At 46.0% G+C, this 16,165-nt stretch overlaps 2 protein-coding genes and 1 pseudogene across 3 annotated transcripts; 1 reads left to right on the plus strand and 2 right to left on the minus strand.

The window, feature by feature from the left end:
* Positions 1-3,510: 3,510 nt before the first annotated feature.
* Positions 3,511-7,967, plus strand: LOC133900894 (pentatricopeptide repeat-containing protein At1g52620-like). Of its 2 annotated transcripts, none has more exons than XM_062342167.1 (2): positions 3,511-6,393; positions 7,399-7,967. In XM_062342167.1, exon 1 carries the CDS (start codon positions 3,587-3,589, stop codon positions 6,185-6,187), a length of 2,601 nt encoding a protein of 866 aa, XP_062198151.1. In that variant the 5' UTR covers positions 3,511-3,586; the 3' UTR covers positions 6,188-6,393; positions 7,399-7,967. The 2 variants fall into 2 exon arrangements, with proteins under 2 accessions (XP_062198151.1, XP_062198152.1); XM_062342168.1 differs by lacking the exon at positions 7,399-7,967 and adding an exon at positions 7,015-7,387.
* A 1,135-nt stretch (positions 7,968-9,102) lies between these two features.
* LOC133900299 (cytochrome P450 CYP94D108-like) lies at positions 9,103-9,885 on the minus strand (annotated as a pseudogene).
* A 2,346-nt stretch (positions 9,886-12,231) lies between these two features.
* LOC133900776 (uncharacterized) lies at positions 12,232-15,701 on the minus strand. Its single transcript, XM_062342011.1, has 9 exons — positions 15,468-15,701; positions 14,813-14,938; positions 14,405-14,531; positions 14,041-14,220; positions 13,855-13,935; positions 13,582-13,745; positions 13,327-13,463; positions 12,853-12,968; positions 12,232-12,757 (listed from the first exon to the last, which is right to left on the minus strand). Exons 2-9 carry the CDS (start codon positions 14,935-14,937, stop codon positions 12,524-12,526), a joined length of 1,164 nt encoding a protein of 387 aa, XP_062197995.1. The 5' UTR covers position 14,938; positions 15,468-15,701; the 3' UTR covers positions 12,232-12,523.
* Positions 15,702-16,165: the final 464 nt, after the last annotated feature.

A 16,165-nucleotide genomic window follows, 5' to 3' on the forward strand; every position in this document is an offset into this window, starting at 1 on the left:
TGATTTTTTTCTAGAAATTTATACTAATTTTATTTATAAAAACACATTAAAAGCATTTATTTTACTAAAAATATATTTAAAACATTATTTGAAATATTCTAGATTTTCTAAAACTATTTTCTAGCTAAAAACATTTATTCTTAATATTAAAACTATTTTTAGAATTAAAACCTATTAAAAAAATTTATTTAAACATAAACTATTTTCTGGAATTTTTCTATTAAAAGAAAACATATTTTCGGATTAAATCTATTTTGTGAATTATTTTTCTAAAGGCAATTCCGAGTTATTACGTAAGCGCTAATGTCACTGCTGATCGGGTTGCTAACTCGGCTCTGATCGACTGATTGGACTGCCATGTCGGACAAAATTGCCCACGTGGCGCACTGACTTGGCTCACATAATCCCAATCATCAAAAGGGACACGTGGCGTGATCTAATTGGCCCGCGAAGGGGTATGACTGGATCTAATCGTGGCTGTCTATGTGAGATCGAACGGTTGAGGTCGGGCCTACCTCTTCTCCGATGTGAGGGCGACGGCGGTGAGCTCGAGCAACGGCGGAGGACGGCCGGAGGCGATGGGAATGGCACAACACAGCTCGGACGTTGACGGTGAGCGGTGAAAAAGCATCGGGGATCGACGATGAAACTCGTTTGACGGTTGCAGCGCATCGGGGAAGCTCGAGGAGGCTCGGCGATGGCGCTCAGGCTTGGCGGAGGTTCAGTGGTCGCAGGAGCTCGACTGCGGCGACAAAACTCAATGGAGATTGGTCGGGGACGTCTACGTGCAAACGGTGAACACGGGCACAGGCTCGGGCGGCGTTGGGGAAGGCTGGAGTAGCTCGATGACGGTGACAGGGTGCGACGGAGCTTCGGCGGCGGCGCAAGCGCTCTCAGGTGGAGAAAACTTGACGGGATGCGCGGCTTTGGGCGCGGTATGATAAGAGGAGGCCCGGCTGGGGGTTTGATTTGGATTATATAGACGCGGGTGGTGGTTGCGGAATTCGCGGATATGGTTGAGGGCGCCAACGATCTCGGACGGCCGTTGCAGCGTTGCGCCGAGCGCGGGAGCAATTGCGGAGACCGGCGTCACATAACAGATGCTAGCTGTTCGTTTCTTTACTTTTTAAACCATCTATTGTTTCAGAATGCATCGCTTTAAGGGTGCTTCATGTAGTGGTTCTGGGAATTTACACATTTAATTTTTGCAAGTTTTATTTGTCAAGGTAAATCACACTAGTAAATGATACATTCATGACCATCACCGGTTGGCAATTTATACTTTGTAGATAGTTACTGCACACAGATTACGGAACTTGGCTATTCGCAGAAAAACAATTTGTATTGGGAGCTGGCAAACATATAATGTACTACTCAACATGCAACAAACAACAAGCAGCTCTTGGACTACCCCAAGACTGACATTGGCAGTGATAATGTCATGACATATATTAGGGTTTGCACAGGAGATTTCTGCCCGAATCAATTAAACATACAACGCAGTTACGTTCATGACAAAATGTTGTCTCTGTGATCAAATTTTATCCACAGAAAAAAATTACTAGAAAAAATTACTAGTGTCGCGATCCTACTGCAAGATATGATCCTCAAAAGTGTTCTTCAGGAGCTCCTAATCTGAGCACGCATGAACACTGCTTCCCGTGCGATTGCAGCTGCAAACGGGTCTCTTTCGTTGCGCACTTCGTCGTCCACATGAAGCAAATCCTGCGACGTGCATGCGTGCTGCTTCGTGCCGCCATCAGCTTCGGCCGTCGTTGAGCCCGCAGAGTTCGCCGCCGTTTCCTCCTCTGCTTCGTCTGTCGGTAAGGTGTCTTCAAGAAACTTGACCAACTCGTCGTCTACCTCTGCTTCGTCTGTCGGTAAGGTGTCTTCAAGAAACTTGACCAAGTCGTCGTCTTCATCTTGGGCCGCAGCAGGGGACTCCATGCAGAAGGGATCACGTGCTGCCATCGGCGAGCAAGGTGCTCGCGCCATCAGGGCCAGAGGGGTCTGGACGGACGGTGGCTGAGGCGGAAGTTGGCGAGCTGGCGCTTGCTGTGGCATGCTGCAGGCACGTACCGCCGAGGGAGTCCGCAACGGCGCCAGTTGATGAGGCGGCGCACGCGGCCGCGGTTGTGCGTACGCCATCGTGCGGCCCGGCTGTACCACCGGACGAGTCTGTACGGGCGCCGGAGGCAGAGCCGAAGCAGGTGGTCGTGTCACCGAGGGAGTCGACGAAGGAGCCGTACCGTGGTGAGGCACGCACGGTCGTGGTGGTGCGTGCGACGTCGTGCAACCGGGCTGCACCGTCGGAGGGGTCGGGACGACGACAGCACATCGCGTCCGCTTGGGGTGCGGCGGCGACTCGGCGACCGGCGGCGGCGCTGGCGTCTTGGGCGCCGCCTGCGCGATGATGGGCTCCTCAGGCGCAGGTTGCAGGAAGACAGCAGCGGATTCTTGGCGCGCCTCGGAGTCTGGAGCAGCCCTGGGCGACACGTAGACTTTGCAGAGCACGCGCTGTGTGTCGCCGACGACGGCTTCCTTCAAGCAACACGAGTACTCCTCCATGAGCCAGTCGGAGAACACGTCGCCCTTCTTGTAGCGGAGCTTCTTGACCTCGCCGACCTTGGCGCCCGCGCCGTCCAAGATGACCGTGGTATGCTGCGAGCTCCAGGAACCAGGGCCGGCGACGCGCACGGCGCCCTTGCTGGCCTTCCCTGTCTTGTGCGGCTGCAGCTTGCAGGTGGTGAAGAAGAACCGGTCTCCGGTCTTGGGCAGAGGGCGGAACCGGCGGGCGAGGGCGCCGGGCTCGCAGGCGTAGACGTCCGCATGGTGGATGGCGGGGCGGACGGCCTCGTGCAGGGGCGCGCCGGCGATGAGGCGCGGCAGGTAGTAGGTGACGGCCTCCTGCGGAGACGGGTTGAAGCGGAACCCCAGATGGAAGATCTCCTTGCGCGGCGGCGCCATCTCGATCCCCACGACGCGGAAGAGAAGAGATGGATGGAGGCACCGGAGGGGAGCGGTGCCGTGGATTTATAGGCCAAAGCACGCGCTGCGGGAGATCCATACGCAGTTCGGTATCGAATCGGACTCGAGCTGAGGCTTGGCGTAGGATCCAAGTCGATCTCCTGCTTGTTTCCTAATCTGTTGCCATGTTTCCTAATATGCATCTCTGCTCTGCTCGCCGGCGGCAATGGATGCTCATTTCTCTGGGCGTCAGGTGGTGAGGGACCGAGGAAGACCAGAGCATGAGCGCGCCAACGCCGACGACCATGTCGCCTCAGACCGCCCCTCCCCAGCTCACCTTTGAGGTGTTCGCCCTTCGCCGTCGAGGCCGAGCCAGCATCCAAACGCCGAGTACGCCTCCAACAAAGATTAAAGATGGCTATAAGATAGGGTGGTTGTGAGCCCATATAACAGTTCATAACCGTCACATGAAATTTTGAAAGAAGACGTCTAAAATTTAGCATCCGTCATAATTATGCACTGTTGTTGAAGTCTTTGGTCTTCACCACGTGCAACACCTAGACTCCGTGGACGGTTGGATGCGGCTTGAGGAATACAGCGTCGCCGTTCGACGGCCGGGATGCAGTACGAAGCTTGCCGCCGGTGTGGTTTGTTTGAGGCCCGTCAACGTCAAGTCGTGCGGCGTCGCCGGCTCGGCGCTTTGTTTCCAATTCCACCCTTCTTCCTCGCACCGCGGCCGCCTCCGCAGCGTTTGATGTCAAGAAGGCTCCTGCCCCGCATCACCCCGCTCCCGCGCCGCCGCCGCCGCACCAGCCACAACCCGCCGAACCCACCCATCACCCCGGCCCTCGCGCACGTCCTCGCCACCCGATCCACCAACCCCACCTGGGCGCGCTCCCTCGCCGCGCTCCTCCCCTCTCCGCTCTCCGACGAGCGCCTCGTTGCCGCCGTCTCCTCCCTCGCCGACCCCGACCTCGCCCTCGCGCTTCTCTCCTGGTCCCAAACCCACCACCGCCATGCGGGCCCCGCCGCCACACCTCTCGCCCACTCGGCGCTGCTCAGCCTTCTCGCCCGCTCCCGCCGCTTCGACGCCGTGGACGCCACGCTCCACTCCATGTCCCTCGCGGGCGCTGCCGCGGCGCCCACGCGCGCCTGCCTCGGCGCGCTCGCTGCCGCCTACGCCGACGCCGGGATGGACGGGAAGGCCGCCGAGATGTGCGAGCTCACCAGGGAGCGGTACGGCAAGCTCCCTGAGGCGGCCCACTGCAACCGCGTGGTCAGGCGTCTCGTGGAGCGCCGGCGCTGGCAAGACGCCCGGAAGCTGTATGACGAAATGCTTTCTGAGGAGGGCGGCGCGGATAATTACAGCACCTGCGTGATGGTCCGAGGGCTGTGCTTGGAAGGGCGAGTGGAGGAGGGGAAGAAGCTGATTGAGGCGAGGTGGGGAGCGGGGTGCATTCCGCATGTTGTGTTCTACAATGTGTTGATCGATGGGTATTGCCAGCGTGGCGACATGGGGAGGGGATTGTTGCTGTTGGGTGATATGGAGACGAAGGGATTCTTGCCAACCGTGGTGACATATGGAACTATTATTAATTGGCTCGGGAGGAAAGGTGATTTGGGGAAGATTGGGAGTTTACTTTGGGAGATGAGGATGAGAGGATTATCCCCAAATCTGCAGATTTATAACATTGTTATTGATGCATTGTGCAAATGGCAGTCAGCATCACAGGCAATGGTTGTTCTGAAGCAAATGTTTGCAAGTGGGTGTGATCCGGATATCGTCACATTTAATACTTGGATATCAGCGTTTTGCCGGGAAGGGCATGTTCGAAAGGCTGAGCGACTTTTGAGGGAGGCCATTAAGATGGAGCTGAAACCAAATCAGTTAAGCTATACTCCTTTGATTCATGGCTTCTGCATCAGAAGAGAAGTAATGGTTGCATCGGATTTGCTTGTCGAAATGATGGAAAAAGGACATACTCCCGATGTGGTCACATTTGGAGCATTAGTTCATGGTCTTGTTGTTGCTGGGCAGGTCAATGAGGCCTTGATTGTCCGGGAAAAGATGGTAGAGAGACAGGTGATGCCTGATGTTAACATTTATAATGTATTGATTAGTGGTCTATGCAAGAAACAGATGCTTCCTGCCGCTAAGAACCTTCTTGCAGAGATGCTTGAGAAAAATGTCCAGCCTGATAAGTTTGTGTACACCACTTTAATTGATGGTTTCGTTAGGAGTGAGAATCTCAGTGACGCAAGGAAGATATTCGAATTCATGGAAGAAAAAGGTGTCTGCCCTGATGTTGTTGGCTACAATGCTATGATTAAAGGATATAGTCAGTTTGGAAAGATGAATGAGGCAATTCTATGCATGAGCAGCATGAGGAAGGTTGGGTGCACCCCAGATGAATTTACATATTCTACAGTAATTGATGGCTATGCTAAACAAGGTAATATTAGTGCAGCCCTAAGGTTATTATGCGATATGATGAAGCGGAGATGCAAACCAAATGTTGTTACATACTCATCACTAATGACTGGCTACTGCAAGATAGGTGATACAGACAAAGCAGAAAATTTATTTGCAAATATGCAATCTGAAGGTCTATTTCCTAATGTTATACACTATTCAATTCTAATTGGTAGTCTCTTTAAGAAAGATAAAGGAATCCAAGCTGCAGCGTACTTTGAACATATGCTGCTTAACCATTGCTCTCCTAATGATATTACATTGCATTATTTAATTAATGGGCTAAAAAATTGTATGCCTTGTATAATCAACTTAAACTACAGCAGCACTGTTAAGGTTCACAACAAGAGTGCCCTTTTAGATGTATTTAAGGGATTGGTTTCTGATGGATGGGACCCTAGGATTTCAGCACACAATGCTATTATCTTCAGCCTGTGTAGACATAATATGCTTGGGAAGGCACTGGAGTTGAAGGATAAGATGGCTAACAAAGGCTACTTGCCAGACCCTATCACCTTCCTTTCACTTCTTTATGGCTTTTGTTCTGTTGGAAAACCAAGGAACTGGAGGAGCGTCCTTCCTAATGAATTTCAGCAGGATGAATTCGAGATAATTTTTAGGCACAAGACGTTATTCGATCAGCATGCAGTTAAGCCAGTTAGCTGCGAAGTCTCTAGGGTTTTACAGTTATATGTTGAGGAGTTTCAGTCCCTACAACAACCAAAGCAGAGATTTGCTGGTTCTTGACTCACGGAGGCATGGTTTGCCTGGCTTTTGGAATCAAGGTGTAGCTTTTATTTGGATTTTGACTTCAGAAACTGAATACTGAGCAGAATAGCATGATTTAAAATGCCAAAGCAAAGTTGCTGACGGAGAATTTCCTCCAGCACTGATTTTCAAGACTGGCAGTGCTATTAGCAAGACAAAATACCCAGTAAAGATCTTCCCTGAAGGTAATAATCTTGATATATATAGTTTTAGACAAGTTTAGACAAAGCTTGTTACAAAATCTTTGTTTATTGCCAAATATTTCGTGGCAACTGACAACCATAGCAATGCTGCTTGTATGTGTCTGTTAAATTTCCATTCTTACAACAACCTGTAATTTTTCTTAAAAAAATAATGTTTTCCATTCTACAGGTGTATTATACTGTGTTTGAGAAGGAAAAAAAAACAAGTGTATTATATCTACAGTTTACTTGTTGGGCAAAGGCTGTTGCATAAACTTCAGAGGACTGCCGGATGGCACCTCATTGTTTTAGATAGTGACCATTTGAGTCGTACTCTAAAGTTCTGGCATGTCACATTAAGTTTTTTTGTGGATGGCCAGATAAAATGTGAGGATATTTGACCAGCCTTCCTGACCAACACTTGAACTAAGCATGGATACATATTTTGCTTTACCCTTTCTATTTGCGTGTGTATATTTATAGTTTTCAGTTGGGGGCTTGGAGCTATTACCGTGGTCACATGCTATGTAGCCTTCCATTTACTGAGATGCACTTGTATACTGTATAAGCTATTACCTTTTTACCATCCTATTCACATTGTTCTAATTGCCTAATGTCTTCCAGGCTCCAGCATTTGTCATGATATATGATTCATCAATTCTGGTTCTCTATGAATAGCACTATATTGTAGATCGCTTATCACCCACCATCTCATCATCATTGTTGTATACAGTGCATGTAGAGGAGTGGCACATATGTGAATATATACAAGATTTGGAGATATATGAGAAAGGAGACTGTGGCATCTATTTTTATTATCCCATCCTGATGCTACATTAACTGCCGTTGATGTTTTCTGTTTGTTTTAATTTCTCAATAATTGTCCCTTATCAGTTAAAATCCTACATATTTTTTCTCATAGAGTTGGTCCTTCGCTCATTGCCCTATTGCTAAATTCATTTATCAAGGTAAAGTGTATAACTTTTTTCATCTGTTCCATAATGGCAGGCATTGAAATGCAAAATGACAGAATGATCGGCTGTGAGGGAATTAGGATTGCAAGTGTTAAAGCTCATGAACATTGAAATGCCTTGATAACCAAATCCAATCAACTCTATACTGCCCTTGGTATTTACGCATTGGGCTCCTGCCTCTCTCTCTCTCATTGTTTTGCAGGTAAGCAAATCGACCTGCTTCCTGATATCACTGAGAACTACTTTTTTCCCCTGTAGGGCATTAGCTTAATCAGAAGTTGCATGTGCAGATACTTCTGTATATAGTTGCTGACCATACTGAGTTATTGACCGTATTACTCATTATCACGAGAGGCGCTATGACAAACAGTTCAACGTTGTATCATCACTAGGCGTGTGTTTGGTTCACCATACCTGGACTGGATGGGATCGCCCTGTCCAGCTTTTTGCTCTCGCCGGGTGTTTGGTTCACCGTCAAGGGCGGATATGGCCATCCATTCCAAGAGAATATTCGTTCCAATCCTGGATGACCTGATCCGGCAAAAAAACCCGGCCGCCGCAGCTAGCGTTTGTCTGCCTGTGTTTCCGTGTTCATGTTTTTCATTTAAATCTCGATTTTATATGAAGTACAAAAGTAGTCTAAAAATTCAAAATGTTTTAATGAGTAAACTAGAACTCACTAGCAATCCGTTTTAATTGATTTGATCCAAAATGTCTGAGCCAGTATTTAATTAAAATTCTTAAAAAAAACTTACTTTTATAACTTGTAGTAATTTTTAGTGCCTCAAAAAATTCTTAAAAATATGGAATAATTCACTAATATTCTTTTAATGTGATGTACTAATTTATAAAAATATTTTTAACTCAAAGTGAGTTATTTGTAATGCTTCATCTATATATATTTTTATCATTTTATGTGATATTCTCTTTTAATTTAATTTGACTTCAAACGAATTTAAACATGCACAAATTCCTCCAAATGCTTATGAAATGCATATAAACAGAAAACCGACTCATCCTATCCATCCAACTAAATAGAAAACTGACTTATTCTATCTAACCTAATCCCACAAATCAAACAGAAAACTAGTTTATCCCATCCAATCAATCAAACAGAAAAATAATTCATTCCATCAAAAAAACAGGGATGACACTATTCCATCCAACCTTGCATTCTAACTAAACACGCCCTAGAAGCAGAAGCCCCTGTGTATCAAATCTTTTGTTTTTTGGTACATATTTGCTAATTGGATTTTTTTTGGGTTTCATCTCCATAAGAGTGCCTGAGTTTTTTTATGTTTGGCTCATCAAGTCTATCACAATCCTACTCTTAACCCGGATTTGGGACCGGCTATGTTGGTACAATGTAGACTTTGTTGTTGTTGTTGTAGTATTTGTCAATTGGAGAGAGAAAAAAACTCGGTGACAAAGGGAGTGAAAGTTATTTTTCCATTTCTGACTAATTTCTTCATAGCTTACAACCTGAATCTTTATTGCTGATCTAAGCATGTGCAATGTTTGCTATGTCTATAGCAGTGGAATTTCGATTTTCACAGGGTCTACTCAGTTGCAGATGTGCGCGATGTCCCTTTTCTCTCAGTAAAAGAGAGAAAGCTGTTCATTCGTCTTAAGAATTTGTCAAGCATTCATTTTATTGATTGAGTTTAGCCTTACAGAGGTGAAACTCGAAAAGAAAAAATAATTAAAAGATGAAATAATCAATTTACAAACGTTATTGTCAACCCAAATACACCATGAAACCGATGCTCTGGTCATTCAGCACTTCCAGTTCCGGCCACCACCGCAAGCCCCTTTCCATTCTGAGCGTTATGGAGAGCACATGATCGGGGACACCGCCGCCGGCATCCTTCTTGACGTCGACCACAAACTCTTCGAGCACGCTCCCAACGATGGACTTCATCTGCACGTACGCCATCTCCTTCCCCAGGCACATCCTCGGCCCTGTATGGAACAAGGTGAACCGGAACGGGCTCTCCGGCCGGAACGCGCCGTCCTCGCCGAGCCACCGCTCCGGCTTGTGCTCCGCGCGGTCCTCGCCCCATATGGCCACGAGGCGCCCCATGGCGTACGCGCTGTACGTCACGAACCGGCCCGCGCCGACGTGCGTGCCGTCGGGCAGCGTGTCGTCCGCCGCGCACGACTGCGAGTCGATCGGTGCCGGCGGGTACAGCCGCATCGACTAGGTGAGCGCGGCGTGCAGGTAGTGCATGTCCCGGGGCGCGTCGAAGCCGAACGGCTCGCCGGGACGCGTGCCGGCGGACTCCCGCACCGCGCGGACCTCGTCCGCGATGCGCGCCACCACGTCCGGTCGCGACGACACGAGCCAGAAGAGCCACGTCAGCGCCGAGGACGTCGCCTCTCGCCCGGCAATCAGGAAGCTGAGGACGATGTCTCTGAGGAATTCGTCGCTGTGCTCGTCGCTCGCCACAAACATTGACAAAAAGTCGTCTGGGCAATTGTTTGTGCTTGCGATCTTGTTGACTAAGATAAGACCTTGCATCGCATTGCAGGCCAAGGAAGGTCAACTGGGCAATTGTTTAATCCGATAGAGGATAATAGAAATGTTTCAGTGGGAGCCTTCGATTGAGGAGAGAAAGAGCTTGGCCAGTCACATGGTAATTCAGCTCATTTCAGCCACTGGTATAGCTCTGTAAACTAGCTCGGGTGGAGGTACCACCGTACCATGCTATCAGCTCAGTTTGAAATTCGGATATTGAAGAACGAATGAATCATTTTCACGCACAGTGATTCTTTTCCTTCTTTTTAGATAATGGAATAAATAGTATCCCGGACGTTACATCCAAATATGTACAAATCCGATACTTATAGTTTTTGTTATGATGTAGATTTCATCTACCACATAGCTATAATTCACCAATTAAGCAAATGAGATTTAACAAATAGAAAATATCTATCATCAAACACATATTATATTGTTGAACCTTCACCCATACTTGGTGAAGATTTCCATAATAGTTTTGTCCCAAAGGCGACGTATTGCATGCATTGTGCCCCCGCCCGCTGCAACATTGCCTAGAACCGTATCCTAATTTTTAGGGGAGTTTAATTTTCCATACATATAGGTTATGATATATGACATCAGAATCTATCGCGGCCCTATACATTGATTGGACATAAAATTGTCCGTTCTAATGCAATGACCATCTTAAAGTACCAAGTTGCTCATTGTTTGTTTGTTTGAACATAAGCAATTCTGGCCACTAGATTATGCTAGGCTTACAATTGTTTTCCACCAATGGTAATTCTATTGCCTTTTTTCAGTCTTTCCTATTTTTTAAACTGATATGGCTTACGATGTCTTACAAATGTAGGCAGTAACCAACCAGCTAAAGTTAATCGGTCCAGTTATCCTTAGTGGAATATTGCGATCCCTTGATGGTTCTTCCACTACAGAAACAGGTCTTTCAACTACTTATCTGCTTTCCTTATTCAGAGCTGAACGTTGTTGATCTCTGAATTCCTTTTTTCTTTGAATTGCTTGGGAGCTGGCATCTTTTTGATGGCCGAGTTTGCCATGTTGAATAACTTGAGAAACATTATGGTTTGTTGATTTTCTTCATCTCCAGATTCCATCCGTAGAGATACCAAAATATTTGCGTACCAGGCTATCGATTTGCTTGCCTCTCGCATGCCTAATTTATTCAGGCATGATCTTTTCTTTCACTTTCTTGGCCATGTTTCATTGATGCTATAAGGAGTGATTTTTCTACGTCCATTACATTGCAATGATAAAACTGACATGGCTATACGACTCTTTACATCTTTGAGATTGGAGGATCAATCTCTTGGTTTGACGATTCAGGAGGCAGCTACCTCCCTTGCTACAGCATATAAGGTAGTTCTGCAGTGCAGGTTGCCTTCTCTGAAGTGTGCTGTCATGACATACTGTGTTCGTGGAGATGATTGTGAATTGTGATTAATTGATCATTTTCAATTGTAAAATATTTTGTTTTGACCGTTGATACAATACGTAAATGCTAGCTAATGTTGGGAAGGGAAAATTCCACTAGACCATGCGTACGCATAGCTTATCAAGATCGTTCATTTACGTTGAAATTTATGCTAGATGTGTAGTGAAAAAATTATGAGGTATGTGACACAATCAACGAATATATGAGTATTAGGTGGAGGGATGTACGTCCGAGATAGCCCGTATGACCACACTCCCATGTGGTACATGGACGGATTGTAATGTCTAAGGTCCAAACATGGTACAGACAAGGGAAATATGACGTTGTTTAAGTTTTTGTTCTTTCCACCAAAAGTTTTAATATGACGTTGTTTGTCTTCAGACACCCAGCTTAATCAGAGGGAAATTCTTTTTATGTGCCGCTAGAATTCCCCTGTCCTAAACTGCCATTGCAAAGTTGATACTCCCGTTCATGCTGCCTGGTCATTCTAAAAAATCTCCCTGGAGTAACCATGACGATGGATTGAGGCAGCTATCTGTGAAACATGTAAATCTATACGTGAAATGCTGCCAACGAAATGACCCTCCTGAAATGTTGTGGTGATGATTGTACATTCATTCTGATATACAATATAGTACAAAATGCGGTAAGTTCTCCCTCCCTTTTGTCACGAGAGCAGGGCAAGAAAAGACACATGCTTCTGTTGTGGATTTGCTCTGTTCTCCTTATCAGAGATATTCTGTCGGCAACGCGAAATTATGGGCAGCAAGCAACTTTTGTGAATTTTTTTTGAAATAATATTATTTTATTAGAAATTTGTAAAATTATAATTCAAAATGGGACAATTGCAAATATAGGTGCCAATTGACACTTCAATTGCCGACTAGTCCCATGTTGGTAAAATGGATGAGTGGTAAGCTACCAAAGATTAGATTCCTGACCCGTTTATTTTCCATGGGCACACAAAGGAGGAGGTCCAGAGTACATTTGGCAAAAACTATATCTTCCACGAAGGATGCTGATTTTCAGGATCGTAAAAAGGGCAGAATACAAGTTTGTGTAAATCAATGTTTCCTGTGTACTTTCACTTAAATGGAAACTGAATTGAGAACGTAGACGTTCGTATGATCTTCATGCGTAAATACGTGTGATTGACACCAACTGATGCATCTTCTTTCAGGTTCCCTAAAATGATCTTAAGGGACTTCAGTTGGCTAGCTTGCGCAGAGCAGTCGCAGTCTTCGAGCCCAATGGTCTGCCCAGATGTTTGGAGATGTAATCACCGGCCTCCATGAGCTTGTTGAGGTCGACGTTGGTCTCTATCCCCAGGCCATGGAGCATGTACACAACATCCTCGGAGGCAACATTGCCGGTGGCGCCCTTTGCATACGGGCAGCCTCCGAGGCCTGACACTGATGAGTCCACTATGCTGATCCCCATCTGACGAAACAAAGAAAATCTTAGACTGAGGTGAGCTCTTTGTGAATGTTATGGACTTACGGTGGCAAGACAAAAAAAAGTGTATCTTTACTTACTTGAAGGGAGACTAGGATGTTGGCAAGGGCTTGGCCGTATGTATCATGGAAATGAACAGCAATCTTGTCTACTGGAACAAAGGACATGACAGCTCCAAGCATAGCAACTACACTACCTGAACACAGACAACGTAACAAGGAGCACAGATATCCCAATGAGATATACAACTCATAACGTTTTTTTTTCTGGGAGATAGAAGATAGGGAAATCATATAACATATTGGAAAAATGCAAACAATTAAAACTATAGTATTACGGCTCATAATTAGCAGGTGATATGTTGTGCTTCGCCTGTTCTTGGTTAACATCATTTTAGCATGTTAGGGGAAAAAAAGTTCTGAAGTGGTATCAAATGTAGAATTTTGCTTCTTCGAACAGTTTCCACACAACTGTCAAGTGCTAACTGCTGACAGAAAAAAGTACTGAAAACAGTCGGATGAAGTGCTGAAAGCATTGACTAGAACAATCAGTACCTGGTGTACCAACACCAATTGTGTCTCCAAGTGAAATCTCCGAGCAACCCATGTCGTAGAGCTCCTTAGCTACATATGCCACCTTCGATGGATGGATTGTGCCTTCGACGGGGCAAGCAATCACACATGAAACATACCTAGTGCAATCCGAGGAGGATGAAAGATTTCAGACCAGGTTGCTCCAAACAGCTTCAGCATTCAGCTCTCCATTTACACTTGTTTCAGGATAAGAGACCAAAAGCTTATCTAACTTACCCGCGGATACATATTCCATGTTTCTTGGCAGCAGCAGTAACATCACGGTACCGAACAAGGCTTTCCTCAATAGTACAGTTAATGTTCGACTTAGAGAAGGATTCAGAGGCAGATGCAAAAACTGCAACTTCTTTTGCACCAGCTGCAACAGCAGCCTCAAATCCCTGAAAAACACCCATTCATCACTTTAGATCGGGTCCTTTAGTAGCAAATATGCATAGCACTGTCGACGCTGTGCAGTAGAGTTCTGAAAAAAAATGATAAAGAACTTACTCTGAGGTTAGGAGTTAACACTGGATACTGCACATCTGGCACCTGCTGGATCCCTTCGAGGACTTCCTTTGCATCAGCTAGCTGCAGTCTCCAAACTGAGCTAAATAAGAAATTTTCATGTCTTGTTATGGAAATATGTGAATTACTGTATTCGCCAGATAGCTCGATATGATTTAAGTACATCACCTGTGGCACCCATTTTGGGGATACAAAACTTGTGGCTTCAACTACTGATAAACCTGCAGCCACTAATTTGTGTATCAGCTGGATCTTTACAGATGTTGGTACATTGTTTTTCTCATTTTGCAGACCGTCTCGTGGTCCAACTTCAACTATCTTCACAAACCTTGGTAGATCCCTCAGAACCTGAAGACAGATCGTTGATCAATGGATTAAAGGAAAGCATGGTGGTGCTATTATCATGATGCTTTTTCTAAATTTTACAGTTGCACTTATTTACCTTATGATGGAAAACAGGATTTATAACACACACAATGACAATGAACAAAATCATATAGCAGTTCGGTCCTATTTGTGCACTTTAAATTACCTTGCGAGGAAGATCTCTAAGCTCCACTCCATCACAGGATGAATCGGCATTACGGCATTGCAGATGCCATAGTTGAGAATTGCCATGGAAGATCATCTGAGTGCTACCGTTGCAGGAGTTATTGTACCTGAGAGTGAATCAACAAGTTATTGTACCTGAGAGTGAATCAACAATATGCAATTTTTGCATCATTCCTTCACTTGGCAATTTTTTTAAGAAAAGCAATTAACAAAGGACATTTAAAAAACAATTAATAAAGTGATAATGGTCGTCAATTTTACTTGAGTGATTGATGCCATTGTGCACCTCAATTGTTCATAATCATATGCCTCTAAATATTGAAAACTTTAAAAGATACGGGGGACACCTTTTTTACATGGAAGCTAGGTTCAGGATAGTAGAACTTACTTGCCATTGCTGCGGTCATCAACTGTTGCCCTACGACAAGCACTTGGCGACGAGAACCGCTCAAGTCTGTTAATACTCAACTTTGGCAGGTCTCCAAGACCAAGTGGCTCCTCAAGGCTTGACATTCTAGGAACATAAATCGAAATTATAAGATCTTTGAGTTACGCTGCGCAATGAATATAAGCTCTGACTCTTATTAAAAAAAACATGATAAATTAAAAAAAAAACAGTAGAACACCCAAGGGTATGAATTCAAAGCATGACAAATTGAACGTTTTTCGCAAGCCAAATAGGTCATTGTGCTTGCATCGACAGAATTGTAAGGTCGAATGCCCAAAAGTCGAATAATTCCTCTGTGTGAAATGCACAAATTCCAACATTTGCTTATTAATCCTGTTCGATAGTTGTTGGTTTGCACTACCCTGTCCATGTCTTACTTAAGTTCGACAAGAAAGCTGAAAATCTTGAACAGGAACATCTCCTATCCTCCCTTGATGGCGCTACCAAATCATCTCAATCCACCGATGCAGTTTCGATAACTAGTCGCAGCGAGATCTTTAAGAAAGCTCAGTGGAGAAACGCGGCAGCAAGCATGACATCCCGAGCAAAATCAAGCGAGAGCAAACAACGAAGCGGCCGCGGTAGACTCGCATACCTCGATCGATGGATCGATCGGCCGCGGTAGACTCGATGGATCGATCGGCCCGCGGCGGAAAACCTCTTGTTTGGTGGAGTTGGGTTGGTCGGGGGACGGCGGAGGGCGGAGATGGAGAGGTAGCAGCGGCTGCCTCCGCGTCGTCTGGAGGAAGGAGGAAAGGAAGCAAGCAACCGGTGGCCACGGCGCCGCCGCGTGGGCCTGGTCCACGCCTCGAGCGCTCGGGGGCCCACGGTGTCAGTGGGTGTGGAGTTATGAGCCCAGGTGTACGGAGTGGGGTAGGCGGATAGACGGGTACTTTTCAGTTGGGTGAGCGGCCAGGCCCACACACCCAACATAACTCGTCTTACCGGGTCTGTCTAAAAAAAATCGTCTTAGTGGGTCGGGCTCGGAGCAATATGTATCCACTAGAAGCTTCTCATCGAACGGTTCGCCCGTTTTGGCCTGCGGAACCTTTTACAGTGAAACAGCGCATTAACTCGAAAAAGGGTTCAGTCTGTTTAGATAAACGCTTCGAATTTTTTTAACAGTAAGATCTCATTTGTACGATATTTATTAAAAGTCTTGGGGCGGAACAGTAGGACTCAACTTCACCGTGGAGTTAAACCCGACGCTCCATGTGTGCCCTTGAGAAAGCCAAGAAAACTCCGAGCTGGCGCATACCCGTACGAGCATCTACGCTTAAACACGGGCTGACT

The sequence above is a fragment of the Phragmites australis genome, chromosome 19 (genome assembly GCF_958298935.1).
Source record: "Phragmites australis chromosome 19, lpPhrAust1.1, whole genome shotgun sequence".
NCBI classification, from domain to species: Eukaryota; Viridiplantae; Streptophyta; class Magnoliopsida; order Poales; family Poaceae; genus Phragmites; species Phragmites australis.